Source organism: Hyperoodon ampullatus (assembly GCF_949752795.1).
Source record: "Hyperoodon ampullatus genome assembly, chromosome: 4".
NCBI classification, from domain to species: Eukaryota; Metazoa; Chordata; class Mammalia; order Artiodactyla; family Ziphiidae; genus Hyperoodon; species Hyperoodon ampullatus.
The window spans coordinates 99,746,714-99,764,454 of NC_136917.1; the positions used below are offsets into that span (position 1 = coordinate 99,746,714).

General features: G+C 33.9%; 1 protein-coding gene across 1 annotated transcript in view; it reads right to left on the reverse strand.

Annotated features, from left to right (window-relative positions):
* Nucleotides 1-17,741, reverse strand: part of SLF1 (SMC5-SMC6 complex localization factor 1) — a gene marked incomplete at its 3' end in the record, with an annotated part of 72,123 nt that overhangs the window by 11,766 nt on the left and 42,616 nt on the right. Inside the window, 6 exon segments of the mRNA XM_079703333.1 lie at nucleotides 2,731-2,878; nucleotides 9,557-9,722; nucleotides 10,343-10,474; nucleotides 14,488-14,651; nucleotides 15,471-15,629; nucleotides 16,624-16,677. Coding sequence (XP_079559459.1) covers nucleotides 2,731-2,878; nucleotides 9,557-9,722; nucleotides 10,343-10,474; nucleotides 14,488-14,651; nucleotides 15,471-15,629; nucleotides 16,624-16,677 — 823 coding nt within the window.

Genomic DNA, 17,741 nt, shown 5'->3' on the forward strand with positions numbered 1-17,741 from the left:
TACAAAACAATTAACAACTAACAACAATTTTACTAAACTAAAATTAATTCAATAGATCTGAATCTGAGTAGTATCATAATATGTATTTTATACTTTTGGACTAGAAAAAAACCAAAACATCGTTTGTCATAAATGAGAAAGATGGACCAGTATCTTCAGCTGGAAGCTATATAACAGCCAAATTATAACATCCTTACTAATGACTTAGGAAAAGCAAATAATAGTTTAACTGAGCTGAAGAATAATGCAAAGACATGGTCAAACAAACAAACATACAAACTACGGAGTATCTACAGAGAAAAAGAAATGGTTCTCCATCAAAAGAGCAAAATATTGACCAAAAGGACATTATTAGAACACCTGGTTCACTTGTAGGGATGAGTGTATTATTCTACAAGCTCTGTATTATACAGTTTAACTTTGCATATTAGCTGTAGAAAAGCTACTGCTCTCTTAAGGATAAACTTCTATCTCTTGACAAAGGCTAAAAATTAAGATGTACTAACAAAAATTTATGAAGATTATTAATTTGAACCATTTTTAGATATGTATGTTAAATTTTTTAAACTGCCTATCTATGGCTTAATTGGAAGCCTAAGAAACCAATTGTGTGGTGCCTTGAGATGAGAAAGGAAAGGCTTAAACACACATTTCAAATGGGGATATAGTTTAAATCTCTTGTAGTTTTAAATATTAGTGATCAAACATATTAAGAGCAAAGTAATCACTCAGTCTGTTGACAGGATTACAATGGTAACATTAAAGTCAATTTTAGCTTAAGTCAGTCACAGGCTCAAATTTGTTGAGTTTAAACTTGTCTTGTGAAAACTGGGAGTAACAGTGGATTAACAATGCCTTGCTTTAAAGTGAAGGGACATTCGATTATGAGTAAAGAAAGCATTAAAGCTGATGTATAACATGTAGTAGGACCTTGTTAACACAAGGCTCATTATTTCATGCATTTGGCTAAGATAAGTTATATTTCCCTAGAGGTAACCAATATACACTGGAAACAACACATGTAAATACACTGATAGTCTGTAAAGGCACTGCTAATTCTATCCTGGGGTCCCCAAACTCAAAGAAGTTTCATTATGGCATGAAAACAGGGAATCCTTTTAGCCGAACGTTTAGTTCCCATGCTAGCAAATAATGCCAGAATTCTGCTGTTTCTAAAATGGAAAAAAAGGAAAAAAAAAAAAAAGATCTAGTAGGAATGGTGGGAAAGAAATGATAAGAAAGGGTTCTGAAGGAAGATTGAATTTGAGCTAAGAAATGTTAAAAAGTCACACAACAAAGGACAGCTACTTCACAAAAGGAACAGTAATCACCCCTCAGCTCAATGAAAAAGAAAGAGGAAAAAAAGAAGATAAAATGCTTTAGATAAAAATCTTCTAACTTCAGTAGTATAAAAAGAGACCTCTCTTTGCAGAGGGCATCATCGAATAAATCCTGAACCCAGTTAGAGCCTGGATTTCTATTCTAGAATCTCTTTTCAAAGTATTAAAGTGATTGACAGCATATTCAAGAACTTTTTCTTTTATATAGAACCAAGATGCAATGAAACACATGTGTAACAAAACAGAATACTTACTTAGCAGTCTAAAATATTTTTAAGTATATAAAATCATCTTTTATATTTGAGAGGCACAAAAGTTCACTTACTTTTAAATATGTTCATTTTAGAAATTTAGAAAGGAAGAAAAGAAGGGAGGGAAGAAGGAAATGATGCATAGGGCCCTAAACTGGCTTTGAAGTCTAAGAATGTACATAAATGTTAATAACACTGTAATAACTTTGTATGTGGACAGATGGATACTAGACTTATGGTGGTGATCATTTCCTAATGTATGCAAATGTCAAATCATATAGTACACCTGAAACATAATATTGTACATCAACTATATTAAAAAAAAAGAATGTACACATAAAATCTTATAGAAGCCTGGAGACCCAAAAGAGTTAGGTAGAACCTTTCATAAGGTAAGCATGTGAAAATGAGTTCTGTCATCATACTGCTTAAATAATATTCCTATTACTTTAGAGGAAACTTTAAAATTAGATAATGCGGGGAGGAGGAAGGGTGAGAAAATTATACATATGTATTACTTTTATTTGCTTCATCCATGCTAATTTGTTAGATCGCCAGACTCAATGGAAAAGAAATATGGCAGCTTTTTGTTATAATAAGAAAAATTACGCAGCAACAGGTACATGGGGAAAATGTTTTAACCAGTGATATAGCCCAAGTTAATCCAAGTGGCTTTATAACATAGTAAGTATTCTGATCCAAAGATTTTCATTTTTTAATACTGTTAAGTATTTATGCAGGAAGAGACCTGGAAACTGTTCATATGGCGCAGACAACATTACAGACAGATAATGCTTTCTAGATGAACAATTAGAAGTATTAAAGGTACGGAAAATAGTTTCTACCATGTGAGATTCTAAAACACCAAACATTAAAAAGCAAATCTCTCTTCAATGAAAAGAGAATAAACTGATTTTAAATTTGTCTAAATATTTACTTTCACAGAATGGCTTAATTTAAATTTTTTGTTGTAGGATTAAGGAAAACATTAATAACATTATATATAAATATATAATTTATTTCCATGTACTATTTTCCATGCTATAATATTAAATTTTTATGAAAGCATCAAAATACTATTTTTGAATAATAAATGATGTGTGTGGGGAAGAAGGCTCATGTAACATAGACACACTTACCATCACATGAAAGGGAAACGTAACTTCCTAAGTCATCAGACATGTGTCGCATCACGTTTCTACCCATCTTAAGACCAAGGACAATCCAATAATCTATTGCTGCTCCAAGAATTCCAGTCAATAAGTAAGCTAGTTCATGTTTGAAGACCTAACATTGAGATCGGAAAAATATTACTAAAACATACTGAAATGTATTATTTCTATTATTTTGAATACTTGTTGAGGCAAAACATAGCTATTTAAAAAAACAGGGTATGCTAATGCCAAAAGGTATCTTAAGAAACCTAGCAAACTAATTCCCTGTTTCCATCTCCTTCCTTCCCTCCTTCCTCCCGATCTATATCTACATCTAAATCTGTATCTGTATGACAAAACAGTTAATAAAACAAATTTTCCAGGACTTAGCTTGTAACAAACTTTTAAGATAACTTTATCCAATGGTGTCAAGTGCTTTAGTCAGGCAATAATTCCATTAAAACAATGAGGAAGTACTTGGCTTCTGTGGATTTCTGTTAACAAGAATATATGACTATAAAAAAAGAGATTTAGCCACCCCTGCTGTTTATGTATAAAATTAAGCTTTACATTTCTCTAAATGGCATTCGCCAGAAAAAGACTTGAAAAACACAATGCATACAAGCTGTAACAAGCAAGATTGTACTTTGTTGTAAAAAAATAAAAAAATCAGCTCATCAAATTTTAATTATTAAATTATATCATATACCATTACCTAACTTAGAGGTATATATATCAGTTTTAAAAGTATACATGTTCTTTTATATCATTTCTATATTAACGTTATTAAACTACTGTAGGAAATACAGCAAGGCACACAAACCTTGCTTACAATAAGCATGCTTCACACTGTGTTTAAAAATATCTTTCTAATCCATAAACTATGAAGATGAAGAGGTGTGAAAATAATATTTTTAAACACCTTTGATTTAAACATAAACACTTTTCCACAATGACATTAAAACTAGTTGAAATTCCTGTATTTTTGGTATTTGTTGTCTAGGCGTGTTGGAGGCGTGAAAAAAAATTACTAAATTAACAGTTGGGGAGAAGCCATGTGAAAGGGTTTTAATAAATGTTATGATATCCAAATAGATAACTGCTATGTTCTGCCCCATACTATACCTGATATGAGATTACTGACAGAGAAATCTCCAGCACTTTGAACCCTCAGTGACTATAGGATTTATTTCTCCTGCCCTCAGCAGACAAGGTTCTTATAGGTATGTACAGCATTTCATTAAGGCGTCATTCCTAGCGCAAGAAGCTATTAAATGATTTCAGAACTGAAGTGCTGTTTTTGGGTTGTTGCACAAACAAGGACAAATGGTCAAGCAGCACATACATCAGGCCCGCTGAAACAGTGTTTATTGAGGGAAAACCCACAGAGACAGGATCCTCAGCAGGTGCCTAGGTCCCCTTTTGCCCTACCATACTGTTGGGTAGCACATGGTATTCTGGCAAGGCTGGATATCAGAATGTGGGAGAGAGACTCTAAAGAACGGGACGAAGGGGATTTTAAGCTGCATGATTAGGGAAGCACTGCCCTTCTGATATGATCAGGGACCAAGATATGGAACCCTGACCACAGTCTGATCCTGTCAGGTCAGGATTCATGAGTGGGCGTCAGCAGGACCCCTTCTCCGGCCTTGATCAGAGGGCTGAGTTTAAGCCTTGCAGTTGTAGTTTTGTGACATGGGAAGTGAGCAGCAGGACTGGCCATATCAGCAGGCTGGGGAAATACCCTCACCTCCCTTGGACCCTGACAGGTGTCAAGCCTTGCAGCCGACCAGAAATAACTCCTTTAAGTATGGGTCTTAGCCAGTCTTCAATGAACTTTGCAGGAAGCCAACTCCATTCTTTGCAAAGCCAAAATGTAGATGATCACGCTGAGAGATTTTACTTCTCATGGTTCAATTTACCAAGAGAACATAAAACAGGACAATGAAAATCTGTTTAAACTAGCAAATGATCATGTCAGTATCCATGCCACAGAATGTTCCTTCCAACATAATGTATATCTGAATATCAGCAATGACACTTCTCAGGGAGAAAGCAGGAGACTATTACATTTTGATTTCTCAAAGTATTCCCCCATCTCAATCAGGGTTACTTCAGCTCTCTGGTCCTAAGACTCTGGATAGGGAAGATGAGGTTAGTACATAGAGCTAAGCCTCATATAAACTACAATCCAGCACTCTATCAAGTAAAAATAACATAAAACCAACCAGGTAAGACTTTCCTTCTTTCCTGATGCAAATATATGTACACGTGTACCCGACACCACAAATGAGTATCAATATTGCTTACTATTCAATTCACCTTGAAATTATTGTTATTAAGCAGTTAGAGATACGTACGTCTTACAGTACCTGCAAGGAAAGACTGTAGTTCCTTTACCATGGTAAGAAAAAGTTTGCCAAAGTTATTCTGTGTGTCATTGGCTAAACATACCTACCACATACCACATATACATCATAGAAAATTTTTATATAAAAAGATACTTTCAAATCAGGTTCTTGGATCCTTTTACACTACTTTCTTAACTATGACACTCACTATAACCATAGGAACAAGACACTGTGCTATGGACTGTATTCACTGTAACTTAACAATGCTACTATTTCTAGCACCGTGGATATATATGCTTTGGAAGTGGATTAGTGGGAAAATGGCAAAAAAAAAAAAAAAAAAAGAAAAGGTTTCTTGAAATACCAAAATGTTTGCTAAAGCTGGAAGAACAGAACATAAATACCTTAAGAATTAACAAAGAAATGAAAGATAGATATGATTCGCACATACGACATATATTTACCTTACATCTCCCCTCTAATAGGTAAAGGCTATTAGGAGACATTCTGTCAATACAGTTCTCTATTATCTATCAGGACTAGTAATCCTCAGTTTATAAACTTGGCAATCTTCCAAAAATTGACCAGTATATAATGCAGAACAAACTTGATTCTTCACCTCTGACTCCCAGGTTAGGGCTTTCCACAATATCCCACAGCAACAGATGACAAACTGCTCCTCTAGTACCTCTGGCAGAAAGATGCAAACATAATGTACATACTGTGCCTCTTCCTATTTTAAACAGTGACGATGTGAAGTAAGAGAAAGTATGTTGCAGTGGAGACTTGGCTACTAGTCAAGGTTTTGCCCTAAGAAGCTGTGATACCTTGAATAAGTTACTTATACTCTTTAGCCTCAATTTCCTTATCTTTAAACAGGAACTAGCTTCCATTTCTACCAATAATTGTAGGGTTATGGTTAAACAGCATTTAAGGACATCCACAAAGAAAAGCAGAACTAACCACCAAGCTTAGTAAAATGTGTACCTCCTCCATAACCTTGACACATCCCACCTCTGCTCTTTGCCAAGGAAAGCCCAAAGCCTTCTCAGATTATGACAATGAAATTCATTGCCACTGTGTCACTCTGCAATACATTCTGATTGACATTATGACAAAACAATATTAGCATAAACTGAGGACTTCTGTTTAGCTAATGACTTAAATTGAATGCTTCAACTAAGCAAATCAAGATACAAATGCTTTACAGTACAGAAAATGATGTCTGTGAACATGCATGGAATTCTTGAAATTGGAAACTGCCAAAAAGATTTAATTAAGTACAATAATGAATTCTAACACATAAAGTACCACAATAAAAAAACAGTTTATATGAATTTAAGCAATTCAAATGTTAAATAAAATATTAATTTGCAAAGTTTAAAACCAGTTCTCGTATTACAACTGATGCTACAATTTATTGTACATTGCTTCACAAATATGTTACATTTATTTATAAATCTGAACAAAAATCTTCAAGTTAAATATGTAAGAATTTGTTACTATTTACATTGGTATTTCCTAAGTAGATTCTTACCTGTGGTAGTCCTTTGGTGATTTAGTAAAACTGTGAAAACATCAGTTTTATTATTGTTTTCAATTATAAAAGAGCAATTTCATTTATATAATCAAATGGATAAAAAAGAAATGCTCCTTAACGAGGAAATATTTTCTATCCTTAATGATTCTATTGTCTAAACAGTAGAAAAAAGGCAGATGATAATCAGATTTTATCAGTTTTAGCTTAGACATCTAGTTACACCCAGAAACAATCCTCCCTTTTTAATGCCAATTAAAAAAAAAAAAAAAAAAGAGCCCTGAAAAGAATGTTTTCTTTAAAGAATGCCTCACACACTCCCTAAATAGAATTTTTGAAAATCAGTAAGGGGTTCTGTTTCTAATAATGGAGGCCTAGGTAATTCAGATAAACCATCTTATAGAAGAAAACTTAAAATGTTGAATAAAATATGTAAAACATCTTCAGTAAAGTTAAGAGGAATTGCTCAGCCAAGATCTAGGAGAAGGTAAAAACCAAGTGAGGCATTCAAAGCTAGCTGACTTTGCCCTAAGGACATTTGCTGACCCCAGAGAAAGAGGTGATACACAGAAGTGTGGTTTTTGGAGCCTAGGGGAAAAAGGAGTATAAAAGTCATAGCCCGAGGCCTAATGCCCAATACGCTGACACCCTGCAGGGCTTCAGTCTCAAAGCAAGCATGAATCAGAAGCAAAACAACATGTATCTGTGGCCCTGTACTTTACTTTCACTATCCAGGAACCCTTGAACCAGACAACAAAAATTTTCGCTAGAGGAAGATATTCTGTGTCTTTGCCACAAACTATTTCTACAAATAATTTTTCAAATGCAATTTACGGCACACAGTCAAGCATAACTAGCTTGCAAGAGAATATAAAAGACATGAAAGAAGGAAACAGCAGAAAACAACAAATACAAACTGACTCACAAAAACGTCGAATACGGAATAATCAGACGTATACTGTAAAATAACTATTATCGCCATGTTCAAAGACAAAAGAAAACCTTGAAAACTTCGTAGGGAACCAGAAACCATAAAAATATATCATAGTAATTTGGAAGGAAAAAGTCTAAAACTGGGAAAAATACTAAAAATAAAAAATGCAATAGCCATGTTTATCATATTAGATACAGCTGAAAAGAGACTAGTGAACTAGAAATTGGATGAAAACACTATCCAGAATACTCCGAGTATAGAAAAAAATGGAAAATATAGATGAGAGGGTAAAATACACAGAGGATACAAAGAGGAGGTGCGACATAAGTTCCTTTGGAATTTAAAAAGTAGAGGAGCGAAAAAGGATCAGAGGAAATAAACTAGAAGAGAAACTATCTAAGAATTTTCCTTAAGCTAGAAGAGACTTCATGGCTATTTAACACCAGAGGTCTCCACTCCATCTACTATGTTTTCTATCCCCAAAGAAAATATTACCTAGCTAGCAATTATGATGATACATCAGTCATGAATAACAAGAAGGCATCACTGTATATAAAGCAGACACTGTTTAAAAAAAAAAAAAAAAAGAATAAATTCCCAAGGTAGAGTCAGAGGAGTTGATTAAAACATTTAAGCTTGACCTAATAGGTGATAGAGAAAAATGTAGAATGACAGAGAAAACACATTTTGGCCTCTAATCTTATATGAGGTCAAAAAGAAAAGTTGAGTTAATTTCAGAAAGCGGAAATCATAAAGGGCTCATTTTTTAACTATAATTTACTATTAGATATTAATAACAAAAGCATAGACAAACAAAATCTACTGACAACTAAAAGCCATCCATTTAGAAGTTTTGTTTTTTTTTTTTTTTTTTTTTTTTGGTGGTACGCGGGCCTCTCACTGTTGTGGCCTCTCCCGTTGCGGAGCACAGGCTCCGGACGCGCAGGCTCAGCGGCCATGGCTCACGGGCCCAGCCGCTCTGCGGCATGTGGGATCTTCCCGGACGGGAGCACGAACCCGTGTCCCCTGCATCGGCAGGCGGACTCTCAACCACTGCGCCACCAGGGAAGCCCCATTTAGAAGTTTTAAAACACTCTTTTAAAATATTTCTTGGATCAAAGGGGAATTTGTAATTGACAATAAAAAACACTTTGAAAAAAACAATAAGAGCACCCGAGATTAAAGTGTCAAAACTTGCAGAATTAATCTCAAGTTCCACTCAAAAGGCAATTTATATTAAGTGTACATATTAGAAATAAAGACTAAATAGAAAAAAGATTCAAATATTCAAGACAGAAGAGAAAGTAAAAGAAAGGAATTTTAAAAAATGAGCAGAAATTAATGATATAATATAAAAATGTAAACAATAAAGTCCCCAAAAGCTCATTTTGAAAAGAAAGGTGACTAACACTTATTATGAACCTAAAATATGGAGCACTATGTTGCTATGCACTTTACATATTTTCTGCATTTAATTTTCCCAGTTACCCTTCTTATAGATAATATACTAAAATCACTGCGTGCTGACTTTCTAACAACAAGCAAAACCTATTTATGAAGAAATGGTTCAGGAAATAACTCTTAACATCCAGAAAGGTGTTTTAAAAAACAAGTAGAACTTTTTATTAGTAGTACACCAAAAAGTTGTGTGGATTCACTCAATTTGTATAATCACAAGTTCCTTAAAAACTGAAATGTACAAAAATAAAAAAATCTAGAGTGGTAAGTAACTATAGATTTCTTAGCAGTAATGGTCAAGTAACTGTCCAAATGTGGATGTAGCACTACAGCCAAGTGTGAGATGACGAAACCAGCCTCCAAGAATCTTTCACCTTAAAATTAGATAAACGAAGTAGAAAACGATGTATTCGGGAGCATGTTAATTTGTCTCAAGTAATTCAAAGAATAAAGGGAAGAAAAAAGACGCATACTTCAAAGAAGTACTTTTTTCCATAGGCCAATATTCATTTGTAAATTAATCCTACTTACATCATTAGACTTGCATTTTTCCTTGTGAGAATATATAGTCCAATCCAAAAGCATATTTACTGGTTTGGTTAAAAGCCCAGAGGTCTCGCTTCCTGACCAAAAGATTTCAAGAAGAACTGCCTTTCCTGTTATTTTCAGACTCTGAGAATCTGACCACTCATACAACCTAATAAAAATATGAATGAAAAGTATATCTTTATGCCAATTTGACTACTACAGTTATTAGGCATAATATCTGCTAATTTGAACATTATGGTTATTAGGCATAACATTGTCATAAAACAAAAAAATTCTAGCAATTTCTGAATACAGAAAAGTCTATTAATATATAAAGATTATAATATCTAGTTATAATAGAGGACAAAAATTTTTAAATGGCTTCATTTCAACATAATCATCAAGTACACACTAATGCAACTGCAGGTTTTAGAACATATGCAGAACTTACAGATATTATAGATTCAGTATTAAAACCTGGTATAGCTTTTTACTTAAGCAATTACTAAAGAATACAAAAATATACAAATTCTGAAAAATAAAAACAGTCTTAACTATCCAAATGTGTAAGTTAGTGAAAAATAAAAATGTGAAGTAAGGAAACATGAAAAAAGCATACAAACCTTTACAGCTACTGAAGGACTGAATCTAGACATATGTTTTTAAAATAAACCTATATACTTGAAACTAGAAAGCAGTTTTTTTTTTAGAAATATGTAGATAAATAATTAGAAAAATGGTACATAAGACAATATATAGAAAAAATGTTTTTTGGTGATTAGAACTTACTTTTGACTCAGATGTCGGACTTCACTTTCAACTAAATTAAAGAAAAATTTGAGCAGTGTCAGGTGGAGCACCTTAGAGCCAATAATATTTTCTGAAATTTGATGACAGAAACTTTCACTGAAAAGGCAAGACCTGGAAAACATGAACCCAACATCTATATAACATGCAACAACTCATTGAGTAATTTGTGAGCAAAGAATTTCTTTTTCAGAAAATCATTGGAATTTTAATAAAGCTTGCTCCAACAAAATATAAAGCAACTTCAACAAAATTTTATTAATAATATATTTTCTTCCTTTAAAAATTAAACCCTGTCAAATACCCCATGACAGTTAATTTTCTAATAATAGAGATCTAATTTCTCTATTTTTCAATGACTGTTAATGTTTAACAACCATCTGGTACTCTCCCCTTGTATTCTTTATTTCACTGAAAAAGAAAAAAAACTGTGAATTTCATTAAACCATTTTGATTCAAATGACCAGTTACACTTTCAATTTATAATACTCTCTATAATCCTCCTCTTACTCAAAATTATTTCCTTTTTCATTATTTAGTAAAATGAAGGTCATTTAGAGCTATTTTTTTTTAGAGTTTTAAAAATTCAGGATTTATTTTCTTTCCATCTTCTGCAGCAGTCCTATCCAACAGAACTTTCCATGATGATGGATATGTTCTACTGAACACCTGAAATGTGGCTTGTGCAAAACTGAGGTGTTGAATTTTTAATTATTTAATCTTAATTAAATTTAAATAAAGTCACATGTGGCTAGTGGCTATGGGGTTGGACAGCACAGTTCTACAGTATTTTTTAAAAGAGAACATAAAATTACTCAGAACTCCAGGACTAAGAGAGATAGTCCAGGCAACATTTATTACAATTTTCTTCCAGCTTCATTATCAATTATACCAACAATGTACTTATGATTCTGTACCTCTGTCTCCATCTTTCCCATCTATTTTGAATACCACACTCTCAGATTAGGAGGGCCCTTAACAGCTATTAAATGTAACAATCCATTTAATGCTCAAATCTGTTTTAAAAGATCCTCCTTGACCATATAGATATTCAGTCTATCTGAAAACTGCCAGAGATGGATACCATAGTATCTTTTTTCTTTTTCTAAAAACACACATTATGAAATATTTCAGAAATACACTCAGGGACTCCACCGGTGGCACAGTGGTTAAGAATCCGCCTGCCGATGCAGGGGACATGGGTTTGAGCCCTGCTCTGGGAAGATTCCACATACTGCAGAGCAACTAAGTCCGTGTGCCACAACTACTGAGCCAGGGCTCTAGAGCCCACGAGCCAGAACTGCTGAGCTCATGTGCTACAACTCCTGAAGCCCGCGTGCCTAGAGCCTGTGCTCTGCAACAAGAGAAGCCCCTGCTTGCCGCAACAAGAGAAGACCCACTGCAGCCAAAAATAAATAACTAAATAAATTTATAAAAACAAAAATACGGGGCTACCCTGGTGGCACAGTGGTTGAGGGTCTGCCTGCCGATGTAGGGGACATGGGTTTGTGCCCCGGTCTGTGAGGATCCCACATGCCGTGGAGTGGTCGGGCCCGTGAGCCATGGCCACTGAGGCTGCGTGTCCGGAGCCTGTGCTCCGCAACGGGAGAGGCCGCAACAGTGAGGTGTTCACGTACCGCAAAAAAAAACCCAAAAAACCAAAAACAAAACAAAAAACCCCAAAAATACACTCAGAAGTAGACGAGTATCACCCAGCTCATCTGTATTCCTACCACTTTCTTGGGAACCTTCCCTGAGACTCCCAACAGACCCAATTATTTTGTAATTAAACCTGGGTATCTGTTTATTAAAAAGTCTACTTTTAAGCTGCCTGAATTCCAGTTCCTGTAGCATCAATTAATTCATCCAAACATTTATAAAGCACTTGTTATGTTCCAGACATTATAAGCACTGAGGAGGGAGATGTTTAACACTGAGCATCTACTCTTCTGAAAGTCAGAGGCTGCATACACTGTTGGTGGGAATGTAAACTGGTGTAGCCACTATGGAAAACAGTATGGAGATCCCTCAAAAAATTAAGAGCAGGACTACCATAAGATCCAGCTATCCCACTTCTGGGCATTTATCCAAGAATATGAGAACACTAATTTGAAAAGATATACATACTCTTCTGTTTATTGCAGCATTATTTACACTAGCCAAAATATGGAAACAATCTTAAGTGCCCATCAACAACTGAATAAATCACAATGTGATACATACACACACACACACACACACACACAAAAAGGAATACTATTCAGACATAAAAAAGAAAAAAATCTTGCCATTTGTGACAACATGGATAGATCTTGAGAGTATTATGTTAAGTGAAACAAGTCAGACTGAGAAAGACATATACCCTATGATTTCACTCTTATGTGGGATATAAAAAACAAACAAACAAATGACCAAAATAATTGAGCAAACCAGACCAAACCAAAACAAACATAGATATGAATAGAGTAGTGGTTACCAGAGGGGAAGGGGTAGGGGGGTTGGTGGAGAGAAGGGGATCAACTGTATGGTGACAAATGGAAACTCAATTTTTGCTGGTGAGCACACTGTAGGTATACAGAAATAGAAATAGAATGTTGTACACATGCAGCAAATATAATGTTACAAACCAATGTTACCACAATAAATTTTAAAAAAGGCAGAGGCTGATTTAAGTGAAAAACTTAACTCAAAGGAAAGGGCAAGAGATAGGAAGCAGCATTTGACTTGCATTTTAAAGGATAATTAGGAGAGGCCAGGTACTTATAGGGTGGCAAGAATGGAGGTTTATATAAACAGATAAAACATAAGAGCAAAGAGATATGAAATGAAAATAGTTCAGTCATTGGGCACGCCTGGGAAAATGATGAAGAATGGAGACATACATAGGGCTAAATCATGAAGGGTCTTATATGTTTTGCTAAGGAATTTAAAATGTTTTCTACAGGTGATATGTGTGTTGAAGGACTTTTATCTGGGAAATGAAAAGACCACTTTGGAAAGAGCATACTGGTGTACTTTGGAAGATAAAGGGAAAAAGTAGGATCAAGATCAATAAAGTGGATATTGCAACAGTTTACATAAGAAGCAATGAAGGCTTTTTAAATAAAGGTGATGACAGCGAAGGAAGAAATAGATTTTTAAATTAGGAAGAATGGCAAATATGTAAACCATATATCCTCACATCCTACACCTATGCTGGGACAGTACTGTGTTAGAATTGTGTTTACACCTTCAAAAGTGTGGGAACTGTTATTTTATCTTTTTACCCCTGAAACACAGCACAATGCCTGGCTCCCAGTAACTACGCAATAACATTTTTTGGAAAGAATAAATAAATGCATGCTAGCTAGCTGATTAGCTTCCTTCAAATATAACACAACCAAGATGGTAGGTAAATCCCTATGATTTCAAAGAGGTAACCAAAGATCTAGCTTTTGCCTGGCTAGTCAAGTATCCTTTCTCTTACTACTATGCACCCCCCTAAAACTGAACATTTGGATAAAAATAAAGTACTTCCCAGACAAAGGAAGGCTATCAGATACACAGAGCTATCAGAGAAGACACAGAAAAATGATTACTTCTGTTTGAGAGAAAGAAGCAGAAATAGGAGGGATTTCTGAAGAGATTAACATATGGAAGACAAAAGAAGGATCTAGGCAGATGACAGCATGTGCAGAGGCATGAAAGAAATGACATATTTAGGAAACATTAAGTTCAGTTTCAAAATTCAAATTTCTAGCTGAAAAAATATAACAGAAACACTAAAACAGATATTGTATACAGTTACAAATGTTTATACTGTTGTGACCAAAATTTGATGATATTCATATCCAATAAATTCATTTTCTTAACTTTTAAAATATGCAAACTTATTTTGTTAAAAATAAAATAAAAACAAATAATGATTTGGCATTCCTGTAAGTCCATTTCATATATTTATTAAACATTTTTTTTAAAATAAAATGATTGACAAACATGACCAATTTAGACTTGGCCTTTGCAATAAATACAACACACAAAATTTTTTTTTCTAAAAAGAAATGTACTTCTCTTACCAGTATCTAAAAAATACATAGCAGAACACTGACTATATGAAATTTAACATCCTCACATGTGAAATTCCTTACCTGATAAGCACTTCTATTAGAGACCATGCCCCTTTCATACAAGTTGGACACTGAAACAACTCTAAGTAATATCTTGACATGGCTGGGGACTTCCAAGGAGGGTGAAGGTGAAGAAGAGCTGACAATATATGAAAGTATCGACCAGAAAACGTATCTATGTTATCCTATTATTTAAAAATAAACAAACAAATAAAACACAATAGCTAAAAGTACAGTTTTACCAGCTAATTTAGTTTAAAACTATAACCCAGACCTAACTTTCTTGGCAAAAATATGTGTTTGGACAAAGAAACAGATGGAAGCATGATGTTTAGCTAATTAAATACTGCAACTGAGAGAGATGCACACTCTAAATATGTATCTACATATTAGATAATCCTAGCTATTGGGACTAATCTGTATCAAATGTCCATTTTACTTCTCATGATTATAGTGTGATTAAAAGAGTTCCCAAATGTGACCTGAAATGAACTAAAGAAACTTTACATGGAACATTCTGACTTATCACCAACATTAGTCTGACATAGCTTAAACCTGTTGTTTCTTCAAATTGTCACCTTGATGAAGAATATGACTAGAAATCTACCTTTGAAAAGCTGTTCCTATTGGTTTTCACAATAGGAACAAGAAGTAAGTTCAGTGTCTACATATACTATGAATAAAAATCATTACCAATGTACCAAATGAGTGATTTACTAAATGACATTCTAGATCCTTATAATTTGAATTTTACGTTAGATACTTTACTGCCACAGAAAAAAATTCTGAGAAACTATTAAGTTAAAACACTCAGAGTAATACCTAGTATAGAGTTTAAAAACAGAAAAGGAATGGTAATAAATAGGTACTGAATTTATTATTAAAATGAGGAAAAGAAATAATGAAGAGAGAAAATAAACTATAAACTTACAAAAACTGAGAAAGTGTTCATAGTTTAACATTTTTTGAAAGACTATAAAACCCGTAAGACTGCTCTCTCTTACCTGTAGAATGTTCTCCAGAAGAGTGTGAAGAAGGCAAACAGGAGGGATATAATGTGATTGCAAAGAGGAAAGTTCCTCAATTGCTTCTTTAAAAAACTGTCCTTCTATGAGGCTTTCAATTAAATTTAATACACCTCTGGGAAATTCAGCATTTTTAACCTAAGAAAGGAAAGATTCTATGACTCAAAGAAAAGAAGGGGAAAATTCTGAGATGAAATTTTGAATTAGCAAGGAGCCTGAATTTCCTCATCTGTAAAATGAACAATCCCTACCCTCACTACTTCACTAGATTGTTATGTGGTTCCAAAAGAATGATTTGTATGAATGTGTTTTACAACAATAAAATTGCACTGCGAAACATATACATTATTGTTTTATTTACTATTCTCTGTCACCTTGAATAGTAAGAGGAAACACTACCTCTAAAGGAAAACTTTAAAAGGCATTTGCAAAGTCTGGCTGATAATGAGACTTCAGTTGGAGGTACAACCACACATAGTTTTAATTTAAATGCAAAATTATTTTTTGGTGTTCTTTTAAACTTATAAGCAAACTATGCCTATTAAGATATACTACATATATTAAGATATCATCAAGCAGAATCAATATTTGCAAAAAGTGACAACTGCTATAGTATCATAAAATTACTCTGAAGATGCACATTAATATAACTCTAAGAGTTCCACAAAATATAGCCCCCTTGGTCAAAATATTTCTTACAATAAAAGTGACTCCTTTGACCTAGTTGAGAATCAAGAATACTCTGAAAGACTCATGGACTAGAACAATCAATTTTAAAGGAATGAATAATGATATAAAGAAAATAATACACCCATAAATATTACACTGAAAATTTAATCTAGAAGTAATTATGAAACCTATGAAATGTATGAATAGGGATTCATAACTCACCTGTGCTGAGCACAAGGTAAGTTTTTAGTTCTTCTTATCAATTTTTATTACTGTATAGTATTTTTTTGGAGCTTTGATAGAATACTATTTTTCTTTTTCACTTCTGATTAGAGAAACTACATTTCAAATTTGATAAGAAGCTTTGTCTTGCTGACAACACATACCTTTATATCAAAACAACTAATAATAAAACATAAAGCTTCTTTTTGCCCCCATTAGCACCCTACTCCAAATTTCTTACCTCAACATTGTATACTGGTTGTTTATCTATTCTAATGCAGCTGTATCTTATAGCCTACAAAACAGAAACCATTAATTAAAATTAAACATTTTTAGGTCAAAAAATACAGTTCAGCTTACAAAGCATAAAACCTTGGCCAAACTTACAAAACAGATTCAGGAAGACATTAATAGATATAATTGATCTGATTCTCATGTTTAACTAGGGACCTCCATCATTTTAGGGTAATGGCACTCTCATGAGTATGAACAGTCTCTATTTTCCCCTTCTAAATTAAAATAATGTAAAAGGTAAAGTCATATTTACTTTGAAGACCTGAAGAGGTCCATTGTCCTTAGTATTTTAATGATTAGAAATATAAATGGAGAGAGCATTTATAAAATGCTCCTATGGACTTTTGTATAAAACTCCACAGGAGAAAAAATGTAGTCACGTTTTGTATATAATCACATGTAAAATCTTCCTCTATTGTAAAATACCTGTAAGTTTGTATTTGTTTAAAAGATTATACTGGAAAAATATTTGCAAACATAATAAGAGATAATATCCTGATTATATAGAGTTCTAGAAACAGTGGTATAAAACAACCTACTGAAAAAATAGAGAAAAGAGTACCAACAAGCAGTTGGCAGAGGAAGAAATACACAAATGGCAAGTGAAGGCATAAAATATGCTCAAACTTGCTACTAACAGAAGAAATACAAATTAAAACAATGATAGAGGCTTGGCTTCCACTTAGGATACAGAAAGCTGAAAAGAGAGGCCTTCCCATATTACGAACAAAAAAATGGAAAATCTATGAAATGATAACTTCACCTGAACCCTTACGACAGCAGAGGTCTTAGTGCAACAAAATAACAGAGATATGAAGAAAGACAGGAGCCTCCAAGGACCATGGGACATGAGCACCGATTTATCTGAGAGAGTTTAGCAGGAAGAGAACTGCACTACAGTGGGTACGATTTCAGCTTAAATTTTTCACCACTTACTAAAGGCCAAGTGTGGGCCAGCATGAGAAAGTGGAACCCCTGGGAATCATCAAAATGCGGGGAGTTTGCACTCAATGGCATGATCTTCTCCACGGACCTCATTGGGTGCTCATGCAAACGAAAACAGAC